The sequence below is a fragment of the Pithys albifrons genome, chromosome 21 (assembly GCF_047495875.1).
Source record: "Pithys albifrons albifrons isolate INPA30051 chromosome 21, PitAlb_v1, whole genome shotgun sequence".
NCBI classification, from domain to species: Eukaryota; Metazoa; Chordata; class Aves; order Passeriformes; family Thamnophilidae; genus Pithys; species Pithys albifrons.
In genome coordinates this window covers 8827657-8839366 of record NC_092478.1, presented here as the reverse complement: position 1 = coordinate 8839366, position 11710 = coordinate 8827657, and the positions used below count along the sequence as shown (strand labels likewise).

Here is an 11710-nt window from a genome sequence, read left to right as displayed (position 1 = left end):
GAGATTTAAGGGTTTATAAAAGAAACAAATCCCTGAATGATTTGTCCTTGGCAGTTTTGGCCATGTTCCTTAACAGATTATGTTAATGGCAGTGTGGTGAAATAAGATTAATTGCTATCTAAATACTAAATAAGGTGTCACAGGACATGTGAGAATTTGGGCTGGAAAAGGGGTAGAAGGGGCTGGTCCTGTAGTGCACTATTGAACTAGGCATGAATTCTGTTTGGGTGGGCATTTAACCTTCCTGTGTCGTTGGTGCAACACTGGCTCAGTTTTCCAGCTGGGCAGGATCCAGAGGAACCAGGGCATGTGTTTGGGGATTGGAGGGCACAGGTTTGGGTATGACTATTGCTCAAGGCTGTTTCCCTAAGCTGTTGCACTGCCTGGGGTGGATGGGGCCAGATGGAGATTCCTGTGTCAAAGTGGTGTGTTTTGGAGCAGCGAAAAAGCCTGCGGGGTGGCCCCGGCCCTGCAGTGTCACTGCCAGGGGGCTGCAGTGTCACTGCCAGGGGGCTGCAGTGTCACTGCCAGGGGGCTGCAGTGTCAGTGTCACCTCCGGGGGCAGCAGTGTCAGTGTCACCTCCGGGGGCAGCAGTGTCACTGCCAGGGGGCTGCAGTGTCAGTGTTACCATCGGAGACAGCAGTGTCACTGTCACCTCTGGGGGGCGGCAGTGTCAGTGTCACTGCCGGGGGGGGGGGGGCAACAGTATGAGTGTCACCGCCGGGGGGCAGTGGTGTCAGTGTCAGGGGACAGCAATGTAGTGTCACCACTGGGAGCAGCAGTGTCAGTGTCACCTCCGGGGGGCAGCAGTGTCACTGTCACCGCCAGGGGCAAGTGTCAGTGTCACCTCTGGGGGGCAGCAGTGTCAGTGTCACCACTGGGGGCAGCAGTGTCACTGTCACCGCCAGGGGCAAGTGTCGATGTCACCTCTGGGGGGCAGCAGTGTCAGTGTCACCGCCGGGAGGCAGCAGTGTCGGGGGCAGCGGTGTCAGTGTCACCACTGGGGGCAGCACTGTCAGTGTCAGGGGACAGCAACGTAGTGTCACCACCAGGGGCAGCAGTGTCACTGTCACCGCCAGCCGCCAGGGGGCAGCAGCGCTTCGCCTGCGCCGCTTCCGGCGCACGTGGGTGCTGCGTGCACATGGCCGCGGTGAGCGGGGTCGGGATGGGGATGGGGAGCGGGACTGGGATCGGGATGGGGAGCAGGACTGGGATAGGGGAACGCGGGGAGCGGGACTGGGATCGGGGAGCGCGGGGCATGGCGGGGATCGGGAGCGCGGGGAGCGGGGCCAGGGCAGCACGTGGAATGCTGGAGGGGCAGGGATGCTGGGGCGCTCTGGGGTTCCCCCGTGGGGCTCCTGCTGGCCCCATCTCGCGGGGCCCTACCCCGTGCGGGGTGTGTCTCACTCCCCCGGGGCCACGCCGGGTTCCCATAGCGGCTCCTCCCTCTCCCCGCGGGTATCCTTGCCCCCGTGCGGGGCTGTCCGCGCTGCCCGGTGGCATTCCCGGCTCTGAACCCGCTGTCCCGCAGACCATGGCTCCGGACGAGGATGTGCAGCGGCTCCTGATCCAGTTCCGGGATGAGGCAGGGGAGTCCCTGGGCTGCCCCTTCGACGTCCCGGTTACCATCACCCCGGACAAGCTGCAGCTGGTCTGCAACGCCCTCCTGCAGAAGGTGAGACCCTCCCGAACACTCCTCCAGCTCAGCCGCCCCAGCCCGGGGCCACTCCTCGCTACCTCACCTGTGCCTTGTCTCCAAGGATGAGCCGGTGCCTTTGGCCTTCTTCGTCCACGATGCCGAGATTGTGGTGTCGCTGGAGAAGACGCTGGCGGGGCAGAGCGTGGAGACGGAGAAGGTGCTGGACATCATCTACCAGCCGCAGGCCGTGTTCCGTGTGCGGGCGGTGACGCGCTGCACCAGCTCCCTCGAGGGGCACACCGAGGCCGTCATCTCCGTGGCCTTCAGCCCCACCGGAAAGTACGAGGGCCTGGATGCAGCGAGGGGGGGCGTGGGGCAGCAGCTGCTGTTGTCCCCAGCTCCTGTGACACCACGCTGAGCCGGGCTCTTCATGCTCTCCCAGGTACCTGGCGAGCGGCTCTGGGGACACCACCGTCCGCTTCTGGGATCTCAGCACGGAGACGCCGCAGTTCACAGCCAAAGGTGGGTGTGGCGTGTCCCAGCAGGGCAGCTCCCGACCCCTTCCCTCATGGCTCCCCTGCCTGCTTGGGGGACAAGCAGGGCATGTCTGTGTAGCCTGGAACTGCAGCCTGGGGAGGGAGTGGATCTCTGTGACAAAGTGGAAGAAGAGGGGCTATCCAGGAGGAGCACAGGGGGTTCACCCCATCTTGTCCTTCCTCGGAGTGGCTTCTTGCTGGGACACCAGGGGTAGTCAAAGCTCTCCACTCATGGCCACTTGTGCTCTCTCTGCCAGGTCACCGGCACTGGGTGCTCAGCATAGCCTGGTCACCTGATGGCAGGAAACTGGCCTCAGGCTGCAAGAACGGCCAGGTACGCCTTGGCTCCCTCTGTGTGGGGCTGGGGGGGTCTGTGGGAGCTTGGAGACCCTCTGCAGCCCCACTGTGGACTGAAACAAAACCTGGTGAAGGGCTGTGGGGGATAAGAGGCAAAGGCTTGTTTTTTTCTGCACTGTGAGGGATGTACCCAGATTTCTGTTCCCCAGAGTAATGTCTCCAGACTCTTCCAGAATACTGTGACTGGTGTCTCCAGACTCTACTGGAATGCTGTGACTGGTGTCTTTAGACTGTTGGAATACTGTGACTTTCTGCCTGGCTTTGTCACCTTGTGGACCACTTGCTGCTGAGTCCTGCTGCCTTGTGGTGGATACTTTTCCCTACGTGCAGGAAGGAGTCCAGGCTTTAGATGTGGTCCTTGGCAGGCGGCTCCATCACGAGGGAGGTGTCTGGACTGGGAACTGGTATCGCCCAGCCAAGGCAGGGCTGCTGTCAGCCTGACCCAGACATGCAGCAGCAGGCTGTTTGCAGTGTTCCCACACTGACACAGCCAAATTCCCTCTTGCAGGGGTCTAAAGGGACTCTGCCCCAGCTGTGGCGCAAAATTTGTGTTTAAGGTGCAGAAACTGCCCAGGGGAGCAGGAGCACTTGGTTAAACAGGAGTCAGGAACTTGTTGAGCTGCAGAGGGGCAGTGCTCACTCTGGACCTTCAAACAATCTGGGAGCACCGAGAGCAGACATGGAGCTGCTAAAACTGTGATTCCAACATCAAGGGAACAGACTGGGCCAGGGTGGCTCTGCCATGATTTGGTGCTGATCTGGCTTTAATCAAACCCAGGGAGCTGCTTGTCCTCTGTTTCCCTATTTTTCCCCGGTTTTCAAGTAGGAGATGACTAATGCCTTGGCTCTTTAGATGAACATTTATGTAGAGAGAGAATCAACAAGAGAAAACCAGCATGTGTCCCACCCACAGAATCTGATAATAAGCAGCATTTAGTGTGCTGTGGCTTTGGTTGCGCTCTGCAAACACTCACTGAGTCTCTGGCACAGCGTGGCTTTTTGGGGACCTGTATCTGGTTTGAGTTGAGTCAGATAATTTGTAGCAGCAGCGTTGCAGGCAGAGAGCAGGGCAATCAGGTCTCATTCTTTTGGATGTCAGCTGATGGCTCCAGGGATCTGGAAAGGCATCCAGCCCCCATCCCTTGCTGCTCCCTGACTCTGCCAGTGTAAGTGCAACACCAAGGACACCTATGCTTTCTAAATGGAGCTCAGACGTCCCTGGGATTCACATGATGTCTGTGGCCTGACATGACCCTCTTGCTTTCTCTCTTGGGCAGATATTTCTGTGGGACCCAGCCACGGGCAGCCAGATCGGCCGGGTGCTCTCTGGCCACTCCAAATGGATCACATGTCTGTGCTGGGAGCCGCTCCACATGTAAGTGAAGGGCCAGCCCAGCCCTCCCCCTTGACTCGTATGGAAAAGAGCAGCCTGACCCGAAGGGCATTGCTCCTGTTTGCCTTTCTCCTGTTACGGGAAAAAGCGCATGCAGGAGAACAGCTCCCAGGGTGGGCTGGGAAAAATGTGTCCAGCTGGGAGCCAGGAGCCTCTGCCACTGAGGTCACTGCCAGGCTGTGCCTCTTTTATCCTGTGTGAAAGACATACCTGCCTATGGAAAGCACTGCTTTTGGGGTGCTGGACAAACATGTGGTGTGCTCCTCTGTGGCGTGCTGAGCTGGGAGAAGGGAAGCCTGGTGGTCCCCAAGTGCAAGGCACTGCAAAGCACTCCCTTCTACTCTCCTGATCTTGCTGGCCTGTGTAGTCCTGTTTGTTTATTATGAGGGATGATTAACTGCGCAATCCCTTTATCCCTTTGATCAGCTAAAGCTCCCTCTGGGAAAGGTGGGTAGAGGGGGACAGTTGTTGCCAATAATCCAAGACAAATGGATTTGGTTTTCTCTCTGCCCAGAAACCCAGAGTGTCGCTACCTGGCAAGTGCCTCCAAGGATGGCAGCATCCGCATCTGGGACACACTGATGGGCAGGTGTGACAAAATCCTCACAAGCCACACGCAGTCGGTGACCTGTGTGAAGTGGGGGGGCGATGGCTTGCTCTACTCCTCCTCCCAAGACAGGACCATCAAAGTCTGGAGGAGCCAGGATGTAAGTGAGGCATCAGGCCTGGGGCTGCTGGCAAAGGGGGCTGAACACACTGTGTGGTACCTTTGTCTGCTCCTCTTACACAGCTTATGCCCTGAAAAACAGAGCTGCAGAGCAGGTGCTGTATCTTCTTGACCTGTCAAAACCTGTTGCTTGACACTATTTGGACGGGGTATATATTGTGGAATGTTTTCATTCCTAAGAGCATTAAGTGAGGCTAAAAGCTGGAAACTCCTGGACCAACTTGTTCTGGTGGGTGTCATGCAAGGTCCTGTGGGAAACTGATTCCCGAAGCTCAACAGTGTAATTTCTTCCCTGCTTAGCCTGGCTGCAATCCTGCCTACAGCTTGGGCAAGAGGGATTGGAAAGTTTGGCGTTGCAGCCCAGCAGGTCTGGTGGGTCCTGGGCAGCCTGGCTGTGTGCTGCCTGCCCCTCTAAGGGGTGGTTGTGTTCCCAGGGGGTGCTGTGCCGCACCCTGCAGGGCCACGCTCACTGGGTGAACACCATGGCCCTGAGCACCGACTACGTCCTCCGCACCGGAGCCTTCGAACCGGCCGAAGCCACCATCAACCCACAGGATGTCAGCGGCTCCTGTAAGTGCCCCACCCTCCTGTAGGTCAGGGAGCCAGTGGGGAGGATGAAGGGCAGACCTGATGTTGCCACGAGCCAGAGCTGAGAGGAGATCCTGTGGTAATGTCAGTCATGCTGACAGCCATGATCTTCCTTGCCCGTGACAGGGTTGAGCAGTCTGGGGGATGGGAAGGCTGCTCTGTTTTCAAGGGCTTTTGCTTCCAAATTGCCCTGGGCAAAGAGGAAGTGAGAAATCACAAATGTGTCAGCTTGGCCCACAGAACCAGGATTGCAGTTGGCATGACAAAGTATTTATAAAGTTTCACCTAAGGATTGCAAATCTCTCTTCTCCTCTCCTTTTACCTTTCTCAGTGGCAGAACTAAAGGACAAGGCTCAGCAGAGATACAACCAAGTCCGGGTGAGTCCCTTTTGTCCCTGCTGTGGTTTCTATCACTGTCACTGGTGAAAACAGTAAACTTGCACAGTTTGCTGTGGACCCCAACACTGGTGTGCTTCCAAGCTCTCCACACCTGGCTCATGCAAGACTTGGGCTCTTTCATCACTTTCTCAGGGCCAGGAACCAGAAAGGCTCGTCTCGGGGTCAGATGATTTCACCCTGTTTCTCTGGAGACCAGCAGAAGACAAGAAGCCACTGGAGAGAATGACAGGCCACCAGGCATTGATTAACCAAGTCCTCTTCTCACCAGACACCCGGATAATAGCTAGTGCTTCCTTTGACAAGTCCATAAAGCTCTGGGATGGCAGGACAGGAAAGTGAGTTGGTTTGTTCAGTTGCAGAGGTGGTGCTAGTATGGGGTCTGCACGGGTCATGCAGGGATGGGCTCCAGTGTTACTGCCAGCAGCTCCCTGGTATGTTCAGCATCTGCACTTGGGCAAAGCCATTCTGCTACCTCTATCCTTTTCTGCCTTTGGCAAGTCCCTTGTCTGCCCTTCTTGTGTCAGGGGGTCCGTGCTGGGCTCTGTGTGTGCAACAGCCACAGCACTGCCTGGCACCTGTGTGGCACACAGGGTGCTGCAGGTCAGTTCTCTGGGGCAGGCAAAGCTACAGTGGGCTGGGATGTTCCACTCGGCTGATCTTCTGAAGATGTGTGTGTTGGGCACTGTAGACTGACCCAGTTTAAACAGTTCCCGTGCCAGAGAACAGCTTGTTCTGGGTGATGCAAATTCTTGTAGCTACAAGTGGTGCCACTGGTGTTTTGATGCTCTGGTAATGCAGCTTTTAGCCTTCAGCTGGAGTACTAGTGAGCTCTTGGGGACAGCAGTCCTTCCCTGCAAACCAGCCTTTATGCTCATGAGCTTGACTTTCATGTCAGTAATTTTAAAGGTCCTTCTAAATCCAGAAAGTACACATCTGTGCAGTAAGGCTCTACTGTTGACTGCTGGCTAAGAGTTTCTTGGCAGAGGAGGTGAGATGAAGAGTCATCCTCTGGAAGGTTCTGAGCCCACTTGGGGAGGGTTTTTAGGTGGACAGAGCAACTTATGGACTCCAGCAGTTGACTGCCTGGGCTGTGCTGGTTTGGACTGTGTTGGGCATCTTGTCACTGTGCTGTCTTGCTCACAGGTGGAGAAGAAACATGAAGACTAGGCAAGGGCAGGTCTGGAACAAAGCTTGCTGCTCTAACAGCTTCTCCTCTGCCCCAGGTACCTGACGTCGCTGCGAGGGCACGTCTCGGCCGTGTACCAGATCGCCTGGTCGGCCGACAGCCGCTTGCTGGTGAGCGGCAGCAGCGACAGCACCCTCAAGGTCTGGGATGCCAAGACCAAGAAACTGGCCATTGATCTTCCTGGCCATGCAGATGAGGTGAGATGTCTGGTCCAGCCAAGGTGGAGAGAGGCAGGAATGACTCCTCCTGCCAGCAGAGATAACTGTCTTTTCCCCACCACCAGGTGTATGCAACGGATTGGAGCCCGGACGGACAGAGGGTGGCGAGTGGAGGGAAGGATAAGTGTTTGCGGATGTAAGTGACCTGCTCTCTGTCCAGACAGGGTGTTGCAGGTACTCCGTGTGTCCCTCAGAGCCACAGTCTCCTTGAAGACTTGCATGGTCAGGGCATGATCTCTCCTTGCAGAGGGCACAGCGCTGGATCAGATTCTGGCGTGGTGACCTGACCTCGCTCAGGGCAGGAACTGCTGCTGTCCCCTGGGAGATGACTAGAAAGCAGAGTCCCTCCAGCTAAGTAGTCAGGGTGAAATTTGACTCAGATGTTTTGGCTCCTGGAGAGGGGAAGGAACAGTTGTACCAGTTGGTCAGACCATCAGTTCTCACCTTCCTCCCTCTCCCAGTTATGCAGACAGACAAATTCCTGTGAGCTGCTTGCCATTTGACCATGACTGGTGAACCCGTGCCTTGCTGTGCTGCTCTCATATGGTGCCTGCTGGGCCACACTGGTGCCTGCTGGGCAGCACTGGTGCCTGACCACAGGAACAAAGCAGCTCTTTCCATTTGCAGATGGCGTCGATAGGAACAGAGACACGAAGCTGCTGGTCCTGTCCTTGGCACGGTGTGCCTGGGAGATCTCCAAGGGGATGGACAACAGAGGCTGACCCGAGCACAACTCTCGTTCCTGTTGGCTACTCTTCCTCATGGACTCTTTCCTTATATTCATTTAAGGAAATTTTAATTCTAGTTCTTATTAAGAGCTGTGCTTTGCAGGATGATTTCCTCTGAATGCTACAGGAGGGATAACTCATCTGCCTCCATCTCAACTGGCTTTTTATTGGAATTTCAGCCTCACAGTAGCCTGCTGCCTTGAAAGGGGCAGGTGAAGGGCAGAGATTGGTCGTGCCTTTTCTTGCTGTGTGAAGAATCCTGCGGAGAAGAGGGTTTTAGAGGGAACTGAAAGGGTTGTCCTTGTGTGACCTTCAGAGAGAGAGAAATGGGAAAATTCAGCACATCATTACATTGGAAAATTGTGTTCTGCTGTGTGTCTGGGACAGAGATCTGCTGAGAATAAGGTCTTGAGGCTTCTCCTTATTCCAATAAGGTTTTGCCTTTCCACTCAGTCCACTTTCCTGTGGGCTGTGCTGAGCATTATTTGTGGATCCTCTGCATCCACAATGGATAATTCCTTCACTTGTCTGTTCAGGGTCCAACATGCATGGACTTCAAATGACTGCTGGAGCTGTGCTGAGTTTTCAGGTCTCAACAGCTCTTGGAAATGGGGAAATGAGATACTTGTACTTCTGAACAGGGAAGGAAGTGTCCGTTTCCCATTCACAGCCAGTCTGGGGGGAAGGAAGGATAGGGTGGGGAAGGGGAAGAATGGAACATTTTGGGTGGTGTTTGTCCTTTGCCCTGGATTTGTGCTGATAGCAGGGCTGGGACTGTCACAGTAAATGGCAAAACTTCCATTGCACAGTGTTGGCTCCTTCTGGAATTTCTCAAGTGCATTGACTTGCCCAGTGGGTGAGAGGGATTCACACTCTCAGTTGTATATTTGTAAACTTGCTTATGAGCCTTTTTATAAGTCACTGCGGGTTTCCAGGAGATCTGGATTTGCTGTTTATTTCCAGGATGATTATGAAAGTGAAAATCAAGATGTAATCATTAAAGAGCAGAAATTGTATTGTCAGATTTAGTTTTGGCAAATTAGCATGAAGGTCAAAATATTCTCCATAGCCCTCCTACTGCAGTTGTTACTCAGTGATTACTACAACTTGGAACAGGACTTTGGGTCTCAGATCCTTCCCAGCTGCAGATTTTGTTGCTGCTGACAGGATTACTCTAATAGTGCAATAATGGCCACTTGTTTGTCTGCAATCGTTCAGGGGAGATAAAAAGCTGGAACAAAGGGTTAAATCCTTAATGTGACTGAAAAGACAACTTTTTGTTCCTGTTGTTAGTTTCTCCTTCTGCCAGTGAAGTCAGCAGGCTCTGTCTTCATGGGATCTTTTGGGAAGACCTCAGTATCCTATACCAGCTCTTTCATTAATGTGCTTCCTCCAGCTGGCTCTTGCTGGCCATGTTGCATGCATCTGCATAAACAAAATCTTTTGTATCTTACTAAGGTAAACGTGGCACAGGATGATTTAATACCAGAGCTGATAATTGTGCCTCCCTGGACTGCCATGCCCTTGGGAAGGAAAGGAGCAGGTCTCTGGTAGTGGCCAAGAAGCCTGCCTGGTTTGAAAGTTTTTTGGGATGGCTGTGCTAAGGAAATGATCCTCTCTTGGGAATTCAACTCTGTGTCCTGAAGTTTGACTCGCTGAAAACAGCAGCTCCTGGTGTGGCTCTTTCCAGGGGAAGAAGCCTCATTCTCTGCTTCCTCCCCTTAAGAGCTGCACAGGGTCACTGTGCCCTGTCAGGGATGTATCGGAGCCGAGGGAAGCGATCCTGCCTGTGGGAACTGGCTTGGCTGTGCATGTGTGTACATGTACTAAAAAAATCAGTGTACCTTGTCCCCTGATTTCTAAACCAAGGCAATGTCTGTGCCCTCTGGCCATGCTCCTGCCATCCCTTCATGCTGTGCTTCTGTGACACGTGGCACCCAACAGAGCCTGACTAAAACCCACCTAACGCTGAAGCAGAAAGGTTTTCCAAAGGGAAGTGAGACCACTTGAAAGAGAGGGCCTTGCAAGTAAGTTTACACCAAAATAAGCTTTCTTGGCCTAATCTTTCTTTGATCTGAAAGCAGGTAGATTTTTTGAACCACACTCAGTGATGGGTTTGCATGTAAACCAAATTGTGTTTCCTTATCTAAGCGTCTGCTACTATTTTTATCATTCATACAGTACCAGCCTTCATGCATACTAAGTGCTGGCCCCGTTCCAGCAGTTCCGTAACACTCCTCCCAGTCTGATTTGAATGCAGCACTTCCCGGGCCTGGCTCTGCAGTCTCCTGCCTGGATTGCTGCTGCCCTTCCACTCGGAGTGGCTCCTTCCTGGCAGGAGGTGCAGTGTGACCTCCCTCACTCCGCCGGGCTGGGATGGGAGTGAGCTCTAATTAGCTAATTTCGAGAACTGCAGATGCAAATTTGGGTTGATGGTGTTATTAATGGGGAAGACGTTTCTTTTTGTTAAAAGGACAAATCTAGAAGGTAGGCTGGAGCTTTCTGATTGCTTTTCTGGGAGCAGCAGCACTAACCTTACAGAAAGCCTGCTGAAACAGCTGAGCTTTTCCAATGCTGTGTGAAAGGAATCTCGGGATCTACTGCTGGATTTCAGTCCAGTCCCTCCTGAGTTACTCTTAAGCATCCCACACAGGTTTGATCACCACAAGGGCATTATTTTTCACTGATAATACAAGAATATTTTAAGCATATTGAGAAACTGTCCCACAGAGCCCTCGGATACTTTCTCCTTCAAAAGCTGTGATGCCACCGTTAATTTTGTTACAAATCCCCAATGGGAGGTCAGTGAGGATAAGGACTGGGAAGTGTGCCAGTCCTCTGAGAAAGGTTTACCTGTCTAATAAATTCCTGAGTATGACAGAGGGGGGTAAGGATGGAATATGATAAGAACACCTAGAGTGAAGTAGATCATTTGGGATAGTGCTGAGGTGAGCAGGATGGTGCCAGACTCCTGCCTTTGGAGGCTGATTTAGATAAGTGAGACCTTAGAATCCTTATTAAAACTGTTCTTGGGGCTGTGTGTCCTGTTTATCCATGCAGGAGGGCTGGCAAGGCGTGTGCATGTTGTGTTCTCTGTGTTCTGGGTCCTTAGAGGCACACGTTCCTTTGCTCAACTCAGATGATCTCTTGAATATTTTCCCAGATCTGTAATTTAATTTCCATGTGCATGTTTATAGCCTGGGGAGAGAGAGACAAGAAAAATCTTTCAATGAATAGGAAGAAAATTATCTTCATTCATTGTTCTGCATGAAAAGTAGGAAAAGCAGCCTTCTTTCTGCCTTTTTTGGGTCAACCCAGGCACTGTTCACATGACGTTTCTACCTCAAGGCTGCATTTTGGTGGGATGGCAGAAAAGGGCTTGTTGTGAAGACCATTGGTGCTTTTGAGGATGAAAGGTGTTATGGAAACTCAGGACAGTGATGTCTGTGTTCTGGGGAGCTGCTACCAGATGAAAACAGCTCTGTGCACTCAGACAAGCAACTTGGAAGGTGCTAATTCCTTCCTAGATGTGCTTCTCTTGTGATTGATACGCTTGGTTCACACCTGAGGGACTAATTGGCTGAACCGATGTGGTGCAGCTGAGAAAGAGCCACAAAGCCATGTCTAGCGCTGCTGTTGTTTTCTTCACTGACTAAATCAGTGCTCCTCACCGAGCTATGGGTTGCCAGTGGCCTTGTTCAGGGGGCTGCAGCTGTTGCAGAGTATGATATTAAAAATGAACAAACTCAGGCACTGAGTAATCTGTGCTCCTAAGCTCGATTACACATGGGACTGCTCTGGTGCCTGGCTGTGCTTTTGGAGCACGCTGGATGTTTTATCCTGCATCTTATCCTGCATCTCTGTCCTGACATCTCCAGTAATGAGGCTCCCTTGGGGAAGAGCGGGTGAATTCAGCCTCTTCTGTCTGCGAAGGCGAG

At 53.1% G+C, this 11710-nt stretch overlaps 1 protein-coding gene across 3 annotated transcripts; it reads left to right on the top strand.

Moving 5' to 3' along the window:
* Positions 1 to 1123: 1123 nt before the first annotated feature.
* NLE1 (notchless homolog 1) lies at positions 1124 to 8794 on the top strand. Of its 3 annotated transcripts, none has more exons than XM_071575186.1 (13): positions 1124 to 1151; positions 1533 to 1676; positions 1762 to 1979; positions 2083 to 2162; positions 2434 to 2510; positions 3811 to 3908; positions 4441 to 4633; positions 5088 to 5223; positions 5573 to 5619; positions 5773 to 5975; positions 6864 to 7023; positions 7110 to 7180; positions 7672 to 8794. In XM_071575186.1, exons 1-13 carry the CDS (start codon positions 1143 to 1145, stop codon positions 7682 to 7684), a joined length of 1449 nt encoding a protein of 482 aa, XP_071431287.1. In that variant the 5' UTR covers positions 1124 to 1142; the 3' UTR covers positions 7685 to 8794. The 3 variants fall into 3 exon arrangements, with proteins under 3 accessions (XP_071431287.1, XP_071431286.1, XP_071431288.1); XM_071575185.1 differs by lacking the exon at positions 7672 to 8794 and adding an exon at positions 7292 to 7664; XM_071575187.1 differs by lacking the exons at positions 1124 to 1151; positions 1533 to 1676; positions 1762 to 1979; ... (1 more) ...; positions 2434 to 2510; positions 7672 to 8794 and adding exons at positions 2558 to 3699; positions 7292 to 7664.
* Positions 8795 to 11710: the final 2916 nt, after the last annotated feature.